Source organism: Corylus avellana, chromosome 11 (genome assembly GCF_965113065.1).
Source record: "Corylus avellana chromosome 11, dhCorAvel1.hap1.2, whole genome shotgun sequence".
In the NCBI taxonomy this organism is placed as follows: domain Eukaryota; kingdom Viridiplantae; phylum Streptophyta; class Magnoliopsida; order Fagales; family Betulaceae; genus Corylus; species Corylus avellana.
The window spans coordinates 8,830,075-8,852,937 of record NC_142500.1 but is presented as its reverse complement, the minus strand read 5'-3'; the positions used below and the strand labels follow the sequence as shown (position 1 = coordinate 8,852,937).

General features: G+C 35.8%; 2 protein-coding genes across 4 annotated transcripts; both read left to right on the top strand.

Annotated features, from left to right (window-relative positions):
• The first annotated feature begins 4,467 nt into the window (after positions 1-4,467).
• LOC132165481 (aldehyde dehydrogenase family 3 member H1) lies at positions 4,468-13,325 on the top strand. 3 transcript variants are annotated; one of them, XM_088511662.1, is made up of 12 exons: positions 4,468-4,610; positions 5,748-5,855; positions 5,951-6,191; positions 8,499-8,567; positions 8,684-8,780; positions 10,691-10,897; positions 11,199-11,314; positions 11,397-11,501; positions 11,576-11,748; positions 11,851-11,941; positions 12,424-12,573; positions 12,863-13,325. In XM_088511662.1, the coding sequence occupies exons 1-12, from the start codon at positions 4,573-4,575 to the stop codon at positions 13,100-13,102; spliced, it is 1,635 nt and encodes a 544-aa protein (XP_088367788.1). In that variant the 5' UTR covers positions 4,468-4,572; the 3' UTR covers positions 13,103-13,325. The 3 variants fall into 3 exon arrangements, with proteins under 3 accessions (XP_088367788.1, XP_059432050.2, XP_059432049.2); XM_059576067.2 differs by lacking the exon at positions 12,863-13,325 and adding an exon at positions 12,058-12,115 and having other exon boundaries at positions 5,942-6,191; positions 12,424-12,509; XM_059576066.2 differs by having other exon boundaries at positions 4,469-4,610; positions 5,942-6,191.
• A 1,941-nt stretch (positions 13,326-15,266) lies between these two features.
• LOC132165482 (aspartic proteinase Asp1) lies at positions 15,267-18,648 on the top strand. The gene is made up of 8 exons (XM_059576068.2): positions 15,267-15,629; positions 16,085-16,202; positions 16,359-16,582; positions 16,949-17,173; positions 17,254-17,392; positions 17,850-18,050; positions 18,176-18,248; positions 18,334-18,648. Exons 1-8 carry the CDS (start codon positions 15,280-15,282, stop codon positions 18,441-18,443), a joined length of 1,440 nt encoding a protein of 479 aa, XP_059432051.2. The 5' UTR covers positions 15,267-15,279; the 3' UTR covers positions 18,444-18,648.
• The last annotated feature ends 4,215 nt before the right edge of the window (positions 18,649-22,863 follow it).

Sequence of the window (22,863 nt, the reverse complement as noted above, 5' to 3'; positions counted from 1 at the left end):
TTCCTTGATGGTAACTCTCCTCTTATATCTATGATCATCAGGGAATACCATTCTAGCACCCATGAAGGCTTCCACAAAACTATTCATAGAATAAGGTTAGTATTTTTTTGGGCTTATACAAGAATGCGATGTGTGTCAATGACACAAGGCAGCTACTACTCAACCCAATGGACTATTGCAGCCCTTACCCATTCCGGAAGCAATTTGGACTGACATCTCTATGAATTTCATAGATGGGTTGCCAACCTCCAAGGGTAAGACAACCATATTTGTGGTAGTTGATAGATTGTCAAAGTATGGTCACTTTACTCCAATTAGCCATCCCTATACAGCCCCTGCTGTGGCCCAAGTTTTTTTTGAAAATATTTTCAAGTTACATGGAATCCCAAAAACTATTGTGTGTGATCGTGATCCGGCTTTCATCAGCTCTTTTTGGAAGGAACTTTTTCGCTTGAATGGAGTACAATTCAATTTCAGTTCTGCTTACCATCCCCAAACCGATGGTCAAACGGAAGTAGTAAATCGCACCATTGAAATGTATTTAAGGTGTTATACAAGTTCCAAGCAAAGTGATTGGGTTCAGTGGCTGCCATGGGTGGAATTTTGTTATAATACAAGTCTACATTCAGCATTGGGGTGCACTCCTTTTCAGGTCGTCTACGGTAGAGAACCACCTACTTTGTTGTCGTATGTGCCGGGTACTTCAAAGGTAGCAGCAGTGGAACAACTCTTGGTGGATCGCGATGATATCATTAAAGAAGCCAAGGAGCATTTGAAAGAAGCACAAGCAAGAATGAAGAAAATCTATGACCAACACCACCAAGAGAGGGAGTTTAATGTAGGGGATTGGGTCTATTTGCGCCTACAACCTTATAGACAAATGTCGGTAGCAGTGAGGAAACACTTGAAGTTGTCTCCTAGATTTTATGGGCCATATCAGATTCTGGAAAAATTGGGGGCTATTTCTTACAAGCTCAATCTTCCCTCAAGTTCCAAAATACATCATGTTTTCCATGTATCATTGTTGAAGAAGCAAGTGGGGACAACTGTTGTGGTACAAGACACGCTGCCATATGTGGATAATGCAGAGGGAAAGGTGCTACCAAGACCTAAAGTGGCACTGGAGTATCGCACCAGGAAGGGAATTACTGAAGTTTTAGTCCATTGGGAGGGGCTCTCTCCTGCTGATGCAACATGGGAGAATTTCAATGACATGCAGCTTCGGTTTCCATCCTTTGTCCTTGAGGACAAGGACATTTTCAAAGGGAAGGGAGTGTTACGTATAAGTGGCTAAGGGTTGGTGGATGTGTCAACGTGGACAATGCAGTAATTTATTTCCATTAGGAGTCTTATCTTTATTGTTTTAGGAGTTCTTATTCTTATCCTTATTGCTTTAGGAGTCTTATCTTTATTGTTTTAGGAGTTCTTATCTTTATTGCTTTAGGAGTCATAAGTCACACACGTGTGGGACTATATTTCAGTTGTAATTCTATTCTTTAAATACTGTATTGCTATGGAATAAGAAGTCAGTCAAGAATTTATTCAAACCTTGTGTTTGTGGGAGTTTAAGAGCTTCTCGAATTGCTCTACCAAAGGAGGTCTAGGATTCCTCGAAAATCCTACCGCTAGAATTGTTTTGCTTATTTTCTCAATAATAGGGAAGCTAAGGATAGACGATCCTGGTAATTTTCCAGTTCATAAACCAGTTACGCGCTCGGAGTCCCGAAAACGTAACAACATGATAGGGAGACGATTGCTGAGATTCGGGCAAGGATGAACTGGGAGCAAGATGACTACATTTGCAAGGGCCACATATACAATGCTATGGTGGATTCTGTGTTCGACATCTACCAAATCAAATTGGTTGCCAAAGATGTCTGGGATGCACTTGAGGCTAAGTATCTTTTAGAAGATGCTACAAGTAAGAAGTTCTTGGCCTCTAAATTTATGGGTTATAAAATGATTGATGTTAAGCCTATTTTTGAATAATTTAAAGAAATTCTGCATATTTTGAGTCAATCCATCATTGACAAACTTCCTCCCTCTTGGAAAGAACAAAAGAAAATTCTGAAACTCAAAAAAGAGGAGATACTTTTGATAAGTTAGGCTAGCACTTTCAGATTGAGGAAGAATTGAAGATAAAAGACATTGAAGAACAAGGATTTCTGTCATTGAAAGTGCATATGGTGGAGGAAGGTTCTTCTTTAAAGAAGCCTTTTCAGAACAAAAAGCCCTATCAAAAGAAGAGGACAAACTTTTAGAACCAGTAACAGAACCAGAACCATGAGAAGAAGGCGAAGTTTGCTTGCTATCATTGTGGCAAGCCATGCCACTTTAAGAAGGATTGCCATTTTCCGAAAAAGAAACAGTAAGCTTCTGACTCAAAAGAGTTTGTGGCCATGATATCTGAGATCTGCATGCTCAAAGAAGATGGTTCGTGGTGGATTGTCTCATGTGCTTCAAAAGCATGTCTGCAAAGAGAGGAGTCTACTCAAGACCTTTGAAGCCGTGGAGGATGGTTGTATTATCTACATGGGAAATTACCTCCATTGCTGCTATTGAAGGCAAAGGAACAGTCAATTTGGAATTCACTTCTGGGAAAATTCTTACTCTAACTGAAGTGTATTATGCACCTGAAATTAGGAAGAATCTCGTGTCTGGGGGTCTTCTTAATAAATTCGGATTTAAGTGTGTCTTTGAGTCAGATCAATTTGTGTTGACCAAAGGGGGTGCTTTTGTTGGGAAGGGTTATCTGTTTGAGGGTATGTTTAAACTAAATTTGGTTAATAAAGTTGATGTTTCTGCTTATATGATTGACTCAATTTCTTTGTGGCATAATAGATTAAGACATGTATACTAGAAGATTGCATGCTATGTCTGTTTTAAATTTGATTCTTAATTCTGTTAATGACATGGTTGATAAATGTAGAATATATTTTCAAACAAAGAGTACCAAAAAATCTTTTCCGAAAATTAATAGATCTTCTACATTATTACAACTTGTGCATAGTGATGTTTGGGACATGCATAGCAATCCTACAAGACGAGGTAAAAAATATTTTGTAACCTTCATTGATGATTTTTCAAAATTCTGTTATGTATATCTTATGTTTTCAAAAGATGAAATTTTGGAAAATTTTAAAGTTTACAAAACAGAAGTGGAAAATGAATGTGATGTCAGAATTAAATTCCTCAAATCCGATAGAGGAAGATAATTTCATTTTCCTTCTTATTGTGAATCTGTAGGCATTATTCATGAAACAATCATTGCTTATATTCCACAGCAAAATGGAGTTACTGAACGGATAAGCCAATGTGAATACTCTTAAAAGTCGGCTTGATGAGTGTTGCCTTTTGAGACAAGGGTGAAGAAACGTGTCTTAATTAGGAGGTGTGGGAGGAGAAAGAGTTCCTTTTTTAAGTATTATGGTGGTGTTTGTTAAACAACACCAAACACTACATATTCATCTCATTTTTTTAAAATAATTAACATCCAAATATTCTCACTTTTTATATCATATCATTTATTTTTTACTATTATTTTTTTTTTTAAAATTACTTTAAAACAAAATTTTTCAATTTTCAATACAATTTTTTTTTTACTTTTCTATACTAATTATCATTTTTTTTTTAATTTTTTTTTATTGTTAACAGTACAGTAAAAAAAGCTTTGATATTTAACAAATAAGGACATAGGCATGGAGTCTGCTATAGTTTTACTATATTCATTTGTTTAAAAAATATATAAGGGATATGTTGCAAAATGTAACTTGTTGCGATTATTTTCTTAATTTTCTCTATATTTAGAAAAGAAAATGAGCTTAAATTTCGTATTAGACAGAAAAGAAGAAGAAGAAGAAAATTTTGTGTAGAATTGAGATAGGTCTAATTTTGTTTAATTTTCTCTATATTTAAAACGCAAGATAAAGATGACCTTTTTAAGTGGGATAGGTCGTTTGAATATGAAGTTGATGTTTGGAAGTGATGTTTTTTATGTTTGAAGGTGATGTGATGTTTTTTATGTTTGAAATTCAATTATCATTGTGTCTGTGGGGTACACGGAAAAGATTGGAAAGAAAGGTAACGATGATTATTTATTTACTGTTGTGGTCCACTGTACGACGACAATTGTCGTAAATATTTCTGTCTACAATCATTTTCATCTTTTTCAGTTATTTGGAGATATTTTTACTCTTTGAGAAAGTGAAAAGACAAGCTTGTGAGTAGTCACATAACTGTCAGTGTTTAGCCTCTCTATAGCCCTGTAGGGGGTCGGTGACGGAGGACGATGGTCCAGTGCGTGGAAACGACCGTTGGAATTTCATTCTAACTCTCCTCCAATCAATGCGTCTTCAACCTTATCCCTCTCTCCTCCAATAAATGGCTCACAAGTGAATCCTGAATAGTGTTCGTATATTCCTTTTGTCATGTTTATACAAAAAAAAAAAAAAAAAAAAAAAAAAAAACAACGTTTTACATGCAAAATGATTTTCCCAAACCCCCACAACACACTTTAAAGTAAATGCTTTCGTTGATAATCTCTTCCCAAACACTGTCTTCTCTGTTTCCATCATGAAAAGCATCTCTATCGGCCTTTCCCGGCACTGCAGGTATATATGCTTCACTTGTTTAACGACATAATTAGCTTTTCTTCTTGTTCTCTAATTTCACATGATTTAGATGCTCCCTGAACAATTTAAAAATGCAGCAACTTAATGCTTTCACCTACTTATTAGTCGTATGTAATAAGACATCTATAAGACCAAATGATTTTACTTTTTTTCTTTTTTCTTTTTTTGAACCATTCTGATTGCACTTTTGATTAATTTAGGTGAGGCCATAAGAGAATGAACAAATCCATGAGGGATTTTCATTCTACTCTCTCTCTCTCTCTCTCTCTCTACTATTTAATGAGGGTTCTCATTGCTTTTGGAATTATAAGTGTGTTCTTATTGTTTTGTAAGTTAGAAATCATCTCATCTGGGTCTCTCTTGTTTTGTGGGTTAGAAGCTTTTTCTTCAACCAAATCTTGGTTCCTTTTGGATATGAGGAAGGCAAAGAGATAGATTAAACCCTTTTTTTGGGCCACTTTTATAATGATCAACAAAAAATATATAAACCGTTCAATCATATATAGTATTACAATCCCCCAAAATACTACCAATGTTGTCTGCCACTTTGACCCTTACAAGTTACAAAGAACAGAAATGCCTTCTTGGACTGAAACCCTTTCAAAATCTTCATCAATCTACAGGACCCAGTGGCATAGATTCCTCTTTTGTACACACAATATCTAAACATTCTCCAATCTCATCTATCCTTGACTTTATTGATGAGGAAATCTCCTAGGAAATTTCAAATTTCTTTAGTAAAGTCTCTTTTGACCTTCTTTCCTTTTCCCTTCTCTCCTACTGGATTCGAGCTGCATATGCCTGTGGATTAGGAAATTGAACTTGAGGGTGTTCTTAAGGTAATCAGATCCTAATCTGAGCTGCCTGTAATGAATTCCAAAGGAAGAGTTCCACTTCTCCAGGAATTCAATTGCCTGGGAGTGCAAAACAGATGTGCAACAGGGAGAGGCAGATTTCTTCTGAGCCCAACACTCAAACTCAGTAAAAGAAAAAAAAAAAAAAAATTATATATTTTCATAGGGGAGGCACCAATAGCAGCAATGTGAAACTTGTAATGAATATTAAGGGCTTCATAGAAGATCATAATTATAATTGGAATCAATTCAAATGATACAGTGCAGTTGGTGGTGGCATTGGCAGAGGCAGAGCATTCTCTTACGGTTTTACAAGAAAGAGGAATCAAACACAACTTTCTTTCCCCCACCTTATCACAACTTCGTACGGGTAAACTTCCCTCCATTTCTGTCTTTGCACCTTCTTCATTTCCTCTCTCAGCACTCATTTTCTTTGCGCATGCGTGTGTGTTTTAGCTTTAAAAGTTGTTCAGCAACCCTGTCAGTGGTGGAGGTGGAAGGGAAGCCAAAGTTTGACGTAGACAAAACGGCTTTGCTTGTTAAGGAGCTCAGGGAGAGCTTTAATTCCGGCAGGACAAAAAGCTATGAATGGAGAATATCGCAGTTGAAAAGCATCGACAAGATGATTGACGAAAATGAGAAGAAGATTACTGAAGCTCTTCACAAAGACCTCTCCAAGCCTGAACTTGAAGCCTTTGTTGCCGAGGTAACATCTTTTACTTTGCCTTATGATGATTAGACAAGTGGCTCTCAAGTTCATTTCAACTTCTATATGTATCATGTCATACTGTTATTTGATTCAATTAATTGACTCTGATTAACAGATTCATGTATGGCTTGAAAGATTGAATGTTCCCTTCAATTATTTGGGAGTGTCACATTTTCTATTTATAATGTACAAGAGTTGAATTTACAATGTACAGAGTAATAACAATCTATGGTAACTTTCTATAGTGAGAATATACAAATCAGTTAAGTAAGGAAGGCTGAGATACGTAGGTAGGCAGTGTATGCAAAGTAGCCGTTGGCAGCAATCAATCAGTGAAGAAATAGAATGAAATTAATGTAGCCGTTGGAGGAGAAGATCACGTTGGGGACTCAAAGTCAGCTGTTGTGCTGGGATTAGATTGGCCGTGATTGGTGTTGAGAATATGCTGGTTTCCATGCTGTTGCCGTGGCTTGTCTGGAACATGAACTCCAGTGTGACAGATCATATTAGTCTGGCTTACAGCCCCCGCAAGCTGATGCGGGAAGCAAGCATGGTGAAGCACCGTAAGCTTGTGCTAAGGCACTGAGATTGTCACACCAGATTGTAGGAACTATTTTTTAAGGGAACATGAAGTTCCTTAAATAGCATGCAGAGCCAATATATTTCGTCAGTAATCATGGCCAAAGCTTGGTACTCTTCTTTGGTGGAGGACTGAGACACAACAGTTTGCTTCTTTGCACACCAAGAGATCAAACATGAACCAAAGAAAACTCCAAAACCGGTTGTGGACCTTCAAACATCTTGGTTTCCAGCCTTGATGCTGAGCTCATTTGGTACTACCACATCTATTCTTGAAAATTACCATGAGGAAAACATGTCCATTAGCCTCACAGAGTTCTTGTCTAAACATAAAAATTGCAGATCTTTCTTTGGATAGTTGCATCAGGGATTGTATCTTTTTATAACTAAGAGTTCATATTAGGAATGAAAAGTAAAAAAGGAAAACAAAATGCTGCTCCAGTGAGGGTGTGTTCTGTTGTACTTGCATTTTAGAGCAGAAATAATGAAGGAAAAGTTAATATAATTTACGACGGACTTAAAGAATTTGAAGGATGTTAGGGGCAAGGGTGAGGGAAGAGATGATTGCTAGCACTTGCATCCAAATAACACAGTTGAAGATGAGGAAGGTTTGAAGTTGGAGCTTGTTAAATCATCACTTTATCTCTTAAGCTTAAGTTGATAGTAAGGGATGAATTGAATCATTTAATTTATATTCTAACACTCCCTCTCGCGTGTCGGCTCAAAATCCCTCTTAATAGGTAAGGTCCAACAAGTGGAATATTAATTGAAATGAGAGATGAATGACAGAGGCAGAGTTCGCACTCAGGACCCCTACAAGCTTAAGCTAATAGTAATTGATGAATTTAATTATTTATATTCTAATAGAACTAACAGTTGTCAAAATCATGAACATACTGGTAAAGAAAAAGTGGTGGCAGAACCTTAGGAAGATGGAAATCCCCAAGCCTTGAAAAGTAGAACAGAATGATGTGGGCCTGCAAGCAACAAGGCCCGAGTGTACAGGTGTAAGTTAGAATATTTGACAGAGCTGAGATAGTTGTTCTATGTAAAGTAGGTTGTGGCTGGTTTTAAGGTTAATGAAATTGTTGTTTTACAGCAGTGCAATCTATTATATTAGTAGTGATGATTTTTTTTTCTTGCAAATGTACTTTAAATCTGTCAAGTTGCCAATAGATGCCAATAGAATTCTCTTAGATTCTAAAAAAGTAAAATGAAAGTCAATTGAAAGGCATAAAACTAATTTACTTATACATAGTTTATGCACTCTCTATGTGAGTCTCATCCCATAAGAACACATGAGGTCGAATTGTTACCCTGGTAAAAAATTTTGTTGAATCTGTGTAGTTACGAACACTTGAGCAGCTTCAAATAAAGATATGTGTACTGCTTTCTATATGGTTTATTCAGTGCCTTGGCAATATTGAGCTTTAAAATTGTTATTCTGTGACTTACATTTAGTTGTATATGGTAAAACTATATATATATTTCTCTCGTTAGAATTATGAGTAGTGTGGCTTTAGAATTAGAGCTATTGGCAAAGCTAGGATATTGTATTTGTAGGGGGACCATTTTAGAAGAGAAGTAACCTGACTATATGTGTGGGTATATATATACGTGTGTGTGTATATATAATTACATATATGTGTGTATGTATGTATGTAGGTGCGCTGACCTATTTGCTCCATGTAGTATATTAATTAATACGCTTGCTGTTTGATGCAGATTTCACAGGTAAAATCCTCATGTAAGTTGGCACTAAAAGAATTGCGTAATTGGATGATACCAGAGCAGGTGATTAAAGATAATTACTTTCTATCGTTGAGAACAACAATGACACTTACTGTTGTGTCTGTCTCCTCGAATTTGAACAATCATGATCATAATGAAAATTCTCAACATTTTTTCAGGTCAAAACTTCACTTGCAACATATCCATCATCAGCGGAAATTGTGTCAGAACCTTTAGGAGTTGTGTTGGTTATCTCGACGTGGAACTTTCCTTTCTGTATGTAAAAGAGAATCTGGTTTCACGCAATCTTCAACTGGTTACACCTAATATAATTTGCAGTCTTCTCAGTTCTTGGCCCTAAAAATCACATTTGTCTTTTCCATGGCCCTAAAAAGTGATTAGTAACTAATCACTTTGATTTAGAGCTATAACTTCAGTGTTCTTTGTTCTCATGTTGTAATGACATAAAACTTCCAAATGAATAGAAACATAACTCTATCACATTTTACTACACCAACAATATAATATTGCTGGCTCTTCTTATTTGTTTTCTTAGACTCTAAGTACTATATTCTCACCTACCCCAAACAAATGTACAATATTCTCTCGTTTTTCCAGTATCACTAATTTTGTGCCCTTATATTGTACGCTGGAGGAGGCATAAATATGCATTTAACCTTCGAAGTATCATGACTTTCCCATTGTTATTGTGATATGTTTGCTCTTCATTGAGCTGGCTTCCTTCCTCAAAATAACTTTACTTTTTATGAGTGTGTATTATCCAACATTAAGCTACTCAAACCTTTGTTGGATTGGTTCTTACCTTTATACTATTTTAGTTTCATTAGAATAGAAACCTATATATGTAACGGTAGGTTTTGTAGCCTCTATGGTTTACCTTCAGCTAAGAGCAACTCCTATATACGAGACTGTAGGTTTCTCTAGTAACATGTTTTGTTCAACTTTTAATTCTTTTTCCTTTAAGGGAGTTGGTTTCCAGGTACATCATTAAGGTGAAATGATGTTCTACTTCCCCTGCATAGTGTCCTATGTTGTGCCTCATGATTTTTTAAAAAGCTCCTGCTTATGCATTGCGCAGGCCTTGACTTTGATATATAACTTTCACTTTTGTGTGTACTGCTGAGCCATGTTGTGCATTTATAGTATATCAAAATGTTGTGACAACAATACCTTTGCTCCACTGTTTTCTGACATCGATGATGATTCTTTGCTTCTGTGGTCTGCAAAGATTTACACTGCTACCTTATAGACTCGAAATAAAATATGCCATGAGTTAGTCACTCCTGATATTTTCTATAAGAGAAATGCTATTTTTATCTCTCATCCATTTTCCATCCATTTCTTTTTCAAATCTACCATTAGATCTGTAGGACCTACAGGAATAGCATGTCTCTTTCTATGGTAGCTATTACTTGAATCAATGATACAGAGTAGATGTAATGAGGATGATCAATTGATAATGGTCCAAGGGGAAACAATGTCATGCGTACTTATTTCAAAAGTAGGAGATCTATATAGGGCTCAATTCTATCCACTTGTCATCTAGCTTTTAAAGAAAGAGTTGTCAGCGAACAATCCCTTGCGTAAAAATTCTTTACTGTAGACAGATGGATATACAATCAAATTTTACGAATAGTAAGATAATTTTTTTACTGTAGATCCCTTATGTTACATATCACAAATCCAAAGGATAAAGAACTGTTGTCGAAAACACAAAGATGTTAGAAGACCTCTGTCAGTTCACATAACTTTTAAATCACTATGAGAAAAGAATGTGAGCATGGGCAAATATGTGGAACATACACACTGAAGAATTTTTTTCTGCCTACTGTCCACCTTGTTGGTTTCATTGAATCGTGTCAGCTTACATATCATTTTTCAATTACACAGATTCATAATTCACTGGCCAGACCCTTTTATTTTATTTTACTTTTTTCAAATTTTGTAACTTCTACTGATCAATGTTATGTGACACTGAAATAAATTTCATATATATATATATATATTTTTTAAATTCAATCCAGGTTTGTATGGTATCCTATACACCGTTGACATAATTGGTTGCTCTTGCTAAATTATCTGCATATAAATTGGGATTTTTATGTATTAAACTATGCTCATCTAAATTAGGAATTTTTTTTTTTTTTTCTGTATTTATTTTATAGTGTTATCTCTTGATCCGGTCATTGGAGCTATTTCAGCTGGTAATGCTGTGGTCCTTAAACCGTCGGAAATTGCTCCTGCCACATCATTGCTGCTCTCAAGTTTGGTAGAGGAATATCTAGACAATTCTGCCATAAGAGTTGTTGAAGGGGCTGTTGATGAAACTACTGCACTACTTGAGCAGAAGTGGGACAAGATACTCTACACAGGTTTTTTAGCATTTTATTAGCTTTCATAATATCGTCTGACATCCTAAGATATTGAAACAATGATAGTTACATGTATAACACTAATTGGAGTAAACTTCTCCTGCCATAGTTTATTCACTTGTGCGGTTTGACAATTTCTTGTCTTTGAGATGTTTTTTCTAGTGCCATGGTTTAACCCTTGGTGTAGATTGGATATATCAAAGTAGTGATGCATTCACCTCCAATATTACTTGTTTCTTCATGCCTGACTTGATCGTATTTAGTAATTTTTTTTATGTAGTAATTGTTGGACTTTCTGCAGGTAGTGCAAGAGTAGGGCGCATCGTGATGGCTGCTGCCGCAAAACACCTTACACCAGTAACTCTAGAACTTGGAGGAAAGTGCCCAGCTGTTGTTGATTCAAACATCAACTTACAAGTAATTATCTCTCCTAGAGCTAGAAGAATTATGGTTTCCATCTTGGTTTCTATGAAGGATTAAATTTTTGCAAATATATAAGGTTGCTGTTCGGAGGATAATTACTGGCAAGTGGGCATGCAATAATGGGCAAGCTTGTATCGGTGTCGATTACATTATCACAACAAAAGAGTTTGCTCCAAAGTTGGTAAGGTCGTCACTGTGGAAAACAGAAATAGTATTGTTTCAAAGGCATTGTCTTGATACACGGCTGCTGAACAGATAGATTCTATAAGATATGAATTGGAGCAATTTTTTGGCAAAGATCCAATGGAATCAAAAGACATTTCCCGCATTGTGAGCTCATCCCACTTTGCTCGGCTGATAAAGCTCTTGGATGAGGATAAGGTATCTGATAAAGTTGTCCTTGGAGGCCAAAGGGATGAGAATCAATTGTGAGTATGATAGTGCATTACCTTGTTGGATTCAGATTGTTTGAAAATCTTAGATAAGTTAGATGAACCATTATTACATCAACTGTCCTATATTTATTTCAGAAAGATAGCTCCAACCATCCTGTTGGATGTACCAGATGACTCACAAATAATGCAGGAGGAGATATTTGGGCCTTTAATGCCCATTCTCACTGTGAGTACTTTTAATTGCATTAACAAGTGTATCTTCCTCTGAGATTTGTTTCAAACAGATATGGTCAGGGAGAAAACTCTCTATTTTGATGAACTAAACTCATTCTTTCTCCACAGCCATCTTGTTTTTGCTATGCAGTATCGTTGTTACCCTGCCCTGTTTCATCCTTCCCAGGTTATAAAGACCTACTTCAAACTCGTCACTTAGATTGTGATATGACAATGCTCTCTCTCTCTCTCTCTCTCTCTCTCTCTCTCTCTCTCTCTACTTTTATATACACACACACACAATAAAGGTAGTGAAATCATTATTCTTCTTCATATCAGAGGGAAGACCTCCTTTCCTCAGTTCTTCCTGTAAAATTTTTGCTACCCATTGCTAATATTTGTGTACAATAATAGATTTTTAAAAGTTGTGTCAGCAATGCCTGCATTGAGACAGAATATGTAGAAATAATTTAACTTTCTTCTGGTTTGTCACAGGTTGAGAACTTGAAAGACAGCTTTGAGGTGATAAAATCTAAGTCAAAGCCCCTTGCTGCATATCTCTTCACCAATGATGTGCAGTTGAAGAAGGATTTTGTGCAAAACATATCTTCAGGAGGAATGCTCATCAATGATACCATACTACATGTGATTGCTCTCTTCCTTAAATTTTACACAGAAAAGACAGATATGCCCAATTTTTAAACTAGATATTAAGATAGTACGGATGGGGTTCAAAGGCCACACCTACATTTAGAGTTCTCTTCAAAGGATTGCAGAGCTTGTTAATATTAGCATAAATTAGTCCACTAGTATTCAAGCAAAGATAGCTGCACATACGTACTTATCTTCGGACATTCGGACATTCATTCTCTTATAATCTGTGTTCTTAGCCAATTGTTAATTTTTTGACATGTTACAAAACTTCACAATGCAGGTTGCAACAGACGGATTACCTTTTGGCGGAGTTGGGGAGAGTGGAATAGGTTCATACCATGGGAAATTCTCTTTTGATGCTTTTAGCCATAAGAAGGCAGTTCTCTACAGAAGTTTTGATGGAGATACATCAGTGAGATACCCACCATACACGCCTAAAAGGGTAAGACTAATGAAGGCCTTGATCAGTGGTAACATAATTTCCATAATACTTGCTTTGATTGGATGGTCAAAAGATTGAAAAGATGGATGGAGATGAGTCACATTCAACATCTGTTTCTTCCAATTCTTCTCAAGGTTTATTTCAAATTGTTAAAATATTTGATATTAGTCTAAGGTTTATTGCCCAATACTCGTTCTCCCTCTATAAATAGAGAGCTATGTAACATGGTTTTACACACAATTTAATACAGTAAAAATGTGCTCTAAACTCTCTTTATGCTTCCACTCTTCTTTTCTCTCTTTCTTCAATATATTTATCACAAATAGTTACTGTCCAAGATATTCTGCATAATGAATAATGAGAGCTGCTAATGCATTAATGAAACTGAAGTTCTTGTTCAATTCTTTAAGCAGATAGTTTTAGGTTCTAAGTTCAGATTAGATGCCAATTGCCAGGTCAGTTTATGCAAATCACAAGGAAAGGTTTAGCATTCTTAACAATGCAGAACAATCCAAAATGTAAACAATGCATCTACAAGTTAGCAACCTGTAGTGCACAGTTGTCTCAATTCTTCTCTTATAAAACATATCTTATGTCCTTTCTCTAAATTAATCAGTTAAGCTTACAACAGTTATTTCAAAAAGTCAATTTTCTTTTTCTTTTTTTTTGTCTCCCTTTCCTCTTCCCAGGAAAAAGGAAAAAAAGTCAAATTTCCTAGTAAAGGTAGAAAAGTCTCAACATTGATCCAATTTCAATGAGAAAGACTTGTTGATTGATGGTATGATCTGAGAGGGTGTGGTGAGGAGAAACCTAAGTTATGCTCTGTGCAAATTTCACTCTATTAAAACTCTCTAATGCATTGTGGCATAGCGGGTCATTGAATTTATAGGTACACAACTCACAACTCTATCACAAATCTAGGAAAAGTCAGGGAATTGAAAGTGTTTCTTATTGAAAAACTTAAAATAATACTAAATTATGGTAGCCAAACTGCCTTTATCTAGTACTTAAATAGAAGTGGGGTCGCAATCCTGAAAGAAAGAAGAAAAAGAAAAATATAAAACAGCCCTATTGCAATTTCGTTCAAACGAAGATGTCGTATTGTTCAAATGACAATACAATCAACACCACGATTGAAGCCCCCTAGAGCAATCCCGTTTGAACAATGTATGATCAAGCTAACAATCGAAGCATTCTACTTTTATTTTACATAAATATGCAAGCACGCACACAAAGAAGATATATATATATATATATATATATATATATATATATATATATATATATAAGTTTGGGCCCAACACAAGAAGATTCTCGTTCTACACCTTCACCATGTGGAACGAGGATTAGATTTGGGGGCAAAACTTAAAAAATGGGGGCAAACAAAACAAAAAATTAGGGGGAGGGGTTAAAATTTTGGAAGCTACACCTAAGTCCGCCCCTGATTATAAGTCATGTTGTGGCGCTGAATTCTCATAATATCTAAAATGCTTCAGTTGCAGAGTTGAATTGGATTCCAAAAAGGTTTTGATCTACTAGATTTTTAAACCATAAAAAAAAAATATAAAAAATAATTAATTAATTAAAAAATAAAACTATAATCTCACTACATTATATCTATCAAATCCTTTTGCTTGGGAACAATTGAATAATTAAGGCATAGCCATTGCTATTTATAAATGATAAGAGGTATATATATACTGTATTCCCACTGTGGATGGAAGCTTCCCCTTCGGCCTTCGGGGATATGAAACACTAACAAAATAAAGAAGAAATCGGAAAGAGAGAGAGAGAGAGAGAATGTTTATGATCAAAGAAGGTTCCAAGAAATTTCCCATAGGCCATTGCACAACATTTAAATTGAGGTTTTTTTTATTTTTCCATTTCAACCATGTATTTTGTCGTTGCAAAAAAAAAAAAAAGGAAGTATTGTTGACTTCTTGAGTTTTACAGGACAACAAACAGTTAATAAAATCCATTAATTAATACAATCCTGCAGTCTCAAAAGGAGGGAAAGAATAAAGAACCCCAGCATTAGAAGAAATCTCATTTTTTTCTTTTAAGTCCAAAAGCACAATAAACCCAACAGAAAAGGAAAGCAAGGTAATTTAGAGACAATTAGAGGAAGCAATACCCATTCATACTTTAGTCAGAAGTATACTTATATACTAAATTACCCATTTTGTCACACGCATCTATAAAGATTCCCACCGCTAAAAACTAAGAAACTCCTCATCAAAAACACAACTTGGTTCATGCAAAAGGCCACAAAGCTCCAACAAATCAAAAGTCTAATTGCTCTTTCTTTCAGTCATTTTGTCAAGCACGTAGCTAAATCGTTAAAACTCATTCATTCTTTCGCTAAAACAAGGAAGAGAAACAGAGAGAGAAAGATGAAGGAAGCGAAGGTGGTGGGGTTGGTGCTTCTACAAGTGCTGGTTCTGGTGATGGGTTTATGTGAGTCATCAATATCATCACCTCCTTATGTTGATCAGATGCACAACAGGAGGAAGTCTATGCTATCCGAACCGACGTCGTCACTGGCGCTCCACCGAGTTGGGTCCTCCATTGTGCTCCCAGTCCACGGGAACGTGTATCCTATTGGGTGCGTATCTACTTCTTCCCCCACTCGATCTCATTCCTTATATATGGCCAAAAGGGGAAAAAGAATGATGTTTGATCCCCACCCCCCACGGCCCCTTTTTCCTGTTCTGTTTTTTTTTTTTTTTTTTTTTTTTTCAGAAAAGAAAAGATGACTTTAGTGTATCAGTCCATATATATATATATATATATATATGATATGTCCAAATTCTAGAGCCACAAGAAAGAAAGACAGTGGCCGTTTGGTAAAGGATTGTGCAGTGAATCTTTGTTTGAATAGTTAAAGCATACAAAAGTTTTGATGTTTTTATCTTAAAAAAAAAAAAGTGAAATTTATTTTTTTATAATAATAGTAAAAGGTGATTGATATGATATATAAATAACTGTTTTAATAAAAAAATTGAATCCATCAACAGACGAAGCTAGTATTGTTGAATTTAACATACACATAATTTGCAGGTACTACAATGTCACCCTCAACATAGGGCAGCCACCAAAGCCCTACTATCTAGATCCTGACACCGGTAGTGACCTCACATGGCTCCAGTGTGACGCCCCCTGTGTCAGCTGCACTGAGGTTCTCTGTTCGTTTTTCTTGTAAAAGTGAATTTTCCTGACAAGTTTATTTATTAATGAGTAGAGTACTGGGAACTCAATCTAGGCATGTAATGCATTTCCCCAGCCTCCCTGCAATGCATTATAATCTTATTGTAAGAGTTTGTTTTGTTGGCAGGCACCTCATCCATATTACAAGCTCAACAACAACCTGGTACCCTGTAGGGACCCTCTGTGTAAAGCCTTGTACCCACCCGGTGAACACAGGTGTGAAATCCCAGAGCAATGTGACTATGAGGTTCAGTATGCAGATGGTGGTTCATCCATTGGTGTCCTTGTCAAGGATGTCTTTTCCATCAGCCTTTCTAATGGGATGCAACGTAACCCTCTTCTACCCCTTGGGTTGGTCACTTCATTTCTTCATCTTACTTATTTTCACCAACTCTTAATCTTCCATTCCTTGAGATTGCTTTAGAAGCAATCTTAATTAGCCAAAACAAAAGAGTGGGAAAAGAAAGGCTCTTTTCAAAAACTGCAGAAAAGAAATGTAATTTAGAAGTTAACTGCAGAGAAGTCTGATTAATTGCTTAATTTCTCCCTTGTAATGCCACCAGTCAATGGCTCAGATTGTTCACAAATTGTCATTGTATTAAGAACCAAAAGAAAATTGCATTTCCAAGTATGCTTTGCTTGCCATGTGTCAACAGAGTAAGCAAGCAGTAATGAAACATTTGATTGAATTAGATTATTGATTTATCCCAAGTACAGGTGTGGATATGATCAGATTCCTAATCCAGCATCTCATCCCTTCGATGGAGTACTTGGGCTTGGGAAGGGAGAGTCCAGCATTGTATCACAGCTTAGTAGGCAGGGATTGTTGAGAAATGTGATTGGCCATTGTCTAAGTGGGCGAGGTGGAGGATATCTCTTCTTAGGGGACGGCCCTTATGATTCTTCACGTCTCCTTTGGACATCCATGTCTCCTCATCATCCGTACGTAATCCATCCATACTCCATTCAATTTCATTAGCATGTATATAATTAATATTTGTGTATTGATTAATATTTGTCAGCGAACATTACTCACCCGGCTCTGCGGAGCTCATATTCGGAGGGAAGACCACCGGAATTAAAAACTTGGTCCTAGCTTTTGACACTGGGAGCTCCTACACCTACCTAAATTCTCAAGCGTACGAAGCTCTTACTACTTTGGTGAGTGACTACTCATCAAAACCCATAACCTTTACACTAATTAAACATTGTTAAAGTATTGATTAAATGATGAGGTAATTACATTTTTCCCTATCAACTATAACACATTTTCTCTTTCCCCTCATGAACTACCAACTGTACCACCCAATCCTCATGAACTACCATTTTGTGCCCAAAATCTCCCTTCCATCAGTAAAGGCATTAACTCGTCACTTTGCCCCCATGAACTACAACGCATTGTCATTTTGATTTTTGAGTTAACGCCTTTGACTAATGGAATGAGAGTTTTGAGCACAAAATGATAGTTCATAAGGTCGAGTGGTACAGTTGGTAGTTCATGGAGAGAAGTGAAAATGCGTTATATTTGATGGGAGGAAATGGTAATTACCCCATAAATGATTAGATTTAACAAATTGGCAAAATTTTGAGTTATTTATGTTGTGATGCATATTTGTAGGTGAAGAGAGAATTAAGTGGAAGGTCCTTAACAGAAGCATTGGATGACAGGACTCTGTCAATCTGTTGGAGAGGTAGAAAACCATTCAAAAGCCTGAAAGACGTAAAGAAATACTTCAAGCCCTTAGCATTGAGCTTCATCAATGGTGGGAGAGCCAAAATTCAGTATGATCTCCCCCCAGAAGCTTATTTAATAATCTCGGTGAGTCCCAACATGCACCCTCATTTCTGTATCATCAGTTGCCCACTTTGTGTCAAAACTCAAAAACTCACTGATATATATATATATAACAACATCATGATTCATGTTATGCATATATATGGCAGTCCAAGGGAAATGTTTGCTTGGGAATTCTAAATGGAACAGAAGCAGGGCAGGGTAGTTTGAACATCATCGGAGGTAATGATTGGTACTAGATAATAATGCAAACGTAAAAAATGGAACATCTATCCCAAACTCAAAAGGTGCCTTTTTGTTTTTACAGACATATCAATGCAAGACAAGATGGTGATCTTCGATAACGAGAAGCAGTTGATTGGATGGATGCCTGCAAACTGCGATCGGGTTCCAAAGTCTAAAACTGATAGCATTTGATGATCTTGACTGGGCCTGTGAATTGATCAGCTAGCTTGGGAATCATCAAAGAGATAGCTCCTTAGCTATGATATATATATATAGATATACAAAGGAGAATAGTAGTTGTATCCTCGATAGTCAATATATTTATACAAGTTAATATGCCTACACAAAAAATGCCTTGTAGGCTTCTGCTCCTAATATTTATTCCTTGTGTATATTGTAAAAAAGAAAAAGAGAATGTTATACTGATTAGCATTACAAAACTGTGTTATACGGATTTATTATTATTATTATTATTTTTCTGTTTAGATGAGTGGGCATATCATATATACGATTATGAGTAATGATATACAGAAGAGTCCTCCTAGAATCATTAAAAATGTGATGTATCTTTTAAAATTACTAATAAATTGAAATTTAATCATCAATCTCAAATTCAATTGTGATTTTACAAGTTACATCATATTTGGAATGACTCTAGTCTTCTTTATATCATTACTCCATATATACATGCCAACGCAAACTTCGACACCTATAGTCCAAGATTCACGTAGTTCGGGAGAAAAAGCCTATATTTGAATGTTGCTTTTGATACTAACATGGAAAAGTATACATAAGATCTGTTTGGAATTATGGTTTCAATAAGTGCGATTTTAAAAATTGTGTTTTCGAAATAGCTACTTTTTAAAATTACAAAGGTGTTTGATAAAACATGTTAAAAAATCCTTTTTTTATCAAACATTTGTTATGCGAAATTGTGATTTTAGTTTAAATTATCGCATTTTCAAACAAGCACCCCCGACTCTGCTTATAGAAATCGCAAAATTTTTTTCCTATTGTAGATTAAGTGATTTTTAAATCGCAATGACAAACACCTTATGTTTTAAGATATCTTTTAAAAATGCAAATTATTCTTGCGAAATCACAATCTCAAACACATTCATAGTAACGTACCCTCTTAAACTATGACTCCATTATCAATGTTTTCCCAAATTATTAATTGTGTCATGTCTCCCCTCTTCCAAACTACCAAAAACATGTCAAAATCTTTCTAAGATTAACAAAAAGACAAAATAAATCCTGAAATTTTTTAGTGAGACAAAATATCCTTATTAAAAAAACTAAAAACCAAATTTCTTTAAAAAAATAAAGGTTGTACGAAAACCACCCCCATTAGTTTCAGGGGTGGTCTAGCCAACACCACCAGGTGTTGAGAGTGGTTCAATCACCCTATATATATATATATATATATATATATATATTTTCGTTGATTGCTTTTTCTTTTTTCAGCTTTTATCATTTTTTTTATGAAGGTTGTTTTTGTCATTAAAAGGGGCATTGACACAATTGATAGCTTGAGAGAGAGACATTAACAATTAAAATGTAATTTGAAGAGGGTATTGTGAACTTTTTTTCATATGAATAAGAGGGATGGAGCTGCAAACCAATTAAGCTAAGTCAAACATAAGATTATTCAAACTTAGATCATGAGCATTTTAAACAAGCTCAGTATTACAAAAAATAAAAAATAAATAACTGAGCTCAACCACAACTTGAGCTTCACATTGAGCTTACTTACATGTTCAACAGTTGAAGCTTAGGTTGTAAAATATTTTTTTTTGGGGGGGGAAAATCCACTTTACCCTCCTAAAGTTTCAGGGTTTTTCAATTTGAATCTCAAAGTTTAAAAATTGAAAATGTGCCTCTCTAATGTTTCAAAAATTTTCAATTTAAACTTTCTGTTACTAATTTCTGTTAAATTAGACGGAAATTAAAAATAAAAATAAAAAATAAAAAAGCCTGAGGGTAATTACGTAATTTCATAGATTTCTATCCAATTTGACGGAAATTAGTAATGAAAGGTTTAAATTGAAAATTTTTAAAATATTAGGGGGTACATTGCCAATTTTTAAACTTTGGGGTTCAAATTGAAAAACTCCTGAAATTTCAATAGGGTAAAATGAATTTTTCCCTATTTTCTAAAAACAATCTTCCTATTTTTTTGGTGTTTGGTACCATCTTAAAATTGTCAAAAATATTTTCGATTAACCAAAAAAACTTGATAAACTTAGTTTCCAGCTTCGTTCTACCATGGTAGAGTTAGGATTTTTTGAAAAATCCTTATTAGTCAAGGTCGGACTAATAATTACTAAAAACAAAACAATACTACCATAAATAAAATTTAAACACGTACTATATGAAACAAATAGTTTCAAACGAGATATATATATATATATACAAGAACATTAAAACACAAGTTCATAAATTTAGCATAATAATGGAACGAGTAATGCTAAAAGTCACTCTTATGTCATTTTTCTGTCTTAACAAAAATGATGTGACTCTTAAAATCACCATTGAGCTTGTGATTGATTAATATTGAATTTTGATCAAATTATGATTTTAAAAGTCACATTATTTTTGGAAGATAGAGTGACACAAAAGTAATTTTTAAAATTATTTCAATAAAACCCGACCATGTTTTAAAAAATAGTAATCTTTTATTAATATTTTGGAAGAAGTATATTTTACCCCTTAAAATTTAAGTCAATTTTTAATTTAACCTCTAATGTTTCAATTTTTACAATTTATTTTACAAAATTTTAATATTTTGCAATTTGACGATTGTGTCTGTCAAAACCGTTTTGACGGAAGTTACCGTGATCACGGTACGCCTTTTTGTACCCAAAATATCCCATCACTATTCACTGGTGATCTTTCCCGTTTCTGTCTGTCTCTCTCTCTCTGTCAGACACACCCACTGCTCTCCGAGAAAGAACCGTCGCAGCCATGGCGGTTCCCTCCTCTTTTCCTTGTCTGAGACTAGCCGAAACCTGAGCCTCTCTCTATTTTTCTCTTTTTCAATTTTGTGTTTGTTAAGAATAAGGTTGTATATTGAATCACAAAATATAATGTCCAGAAGAGGCCTATATATAGGCGAATAATACAGACCTAGTAGAATAAGGAAAGGTAAACCTAGTAACCCTAGAATACTAAAGAAGGTAAATAATAATAATATAATATTATCTAACAGCCCCCCACAAGCTCAAGGTGGAGTGCGAGAGACCAACTTGAGGTTGGACACAAGATCACGAAAACGTCCTGGAGGATGTGACTTTGTAAAGATGTCTGCGAGCTGATCACGGGACGTGACAGAATGAAGTTGTAGTGAGCCCTGAAGAAGATGATGACGAACAAAATGACAATCAATCTCAATATGTTTTGTCCGTTCATGAAAAACATCATTATGAGCAATCTGAATAGCACTTTTATTATCACAGTATACAGGAGTAGCAGAAGAAAGAGAGACACCCATATCTTGTAACAACCATCGCAACCAAAGAAGCTCCGCGGTAGTGTCAGCGAGAGCACGATATTCTGCCTCTGTGCTAGATCGAGCAACAACAGTCTGTTTCTTACTTCGCCAAGAAATAAGCGAGGTGCCAAGTAGAAAACAATAACCAGTGGTAGAGCGACGATCTGTTGGATCACCCGCCCAATCAGCATCAGTATAAGCATGCAGCTGTATAGGAGACTGAGAGGAGAAATAAAGCCCATGAAATAATGTCCCCTTCAGATACCGAAGAATGCGTAGAACAGCTGAGAAATGAGTGGAGCGAGGAGCAGCCATAAATTGACTCACCTGATGGACAGCATACGAGATATCAGGTCGAGTGACAGTAAGGTAGACAAGACTGCCAACTAAGTGCCGATATAAGGTAAAATCATGAAGAGGCTCGCCATCATGAGGAGTGAGACGAGTATTAAGCTCAGTCGGTGTCTCGACAATCTTACTGTCTGTAAGATTGGCCTGAGAAAGTAGATCAGATATATACTTGGCCTGTGTTAAATAATAACCATCTGAAGAAGATGAGATCTCAAGACCAAGAAAATAGCTGAGAGGGCCAAGATCTTTCATCTCAAAGTGTTGACTAAGAAACTGTTTAAGTTCCTGAATACCAGTCATATCATCCCCAGTGATAATCATGTCATCAACATATAGTAGAAGAAGTATGGTACCCCGGTCTGTGCGGCAAATAAACAAGGCAGAATCATAAGAACTGATGGAGTAGCCAAGTCGAGAGATAGTGGCGCTAAACTTAGCAAACCATGCTCGAGGTGCTTGCTTAAGCCCATAGAGTGCTCGACGAAGACGACAAACCTTGTTTGTAGGATGAGATAATCCAGGAGGTGGCTGCATATAAACTTCTTCACTTAAATCACCATTAAGGAAGGCATTTTTGACATCCATTTGACAAAGTGACCAATGCCGAGAGGCTGCAACAGCCAACAGAGCACGCACAGAAGAGAGGCGAGCAACTGGAGCAAAAGTCTCCTCATAATCCACACCATATTCCTGAGTAAAACCTCTGGCCACAAGTCGAGCCTTGTACCTGTCAATAGTACCATCGGAACAAGTCTTGATTTTGTAAAC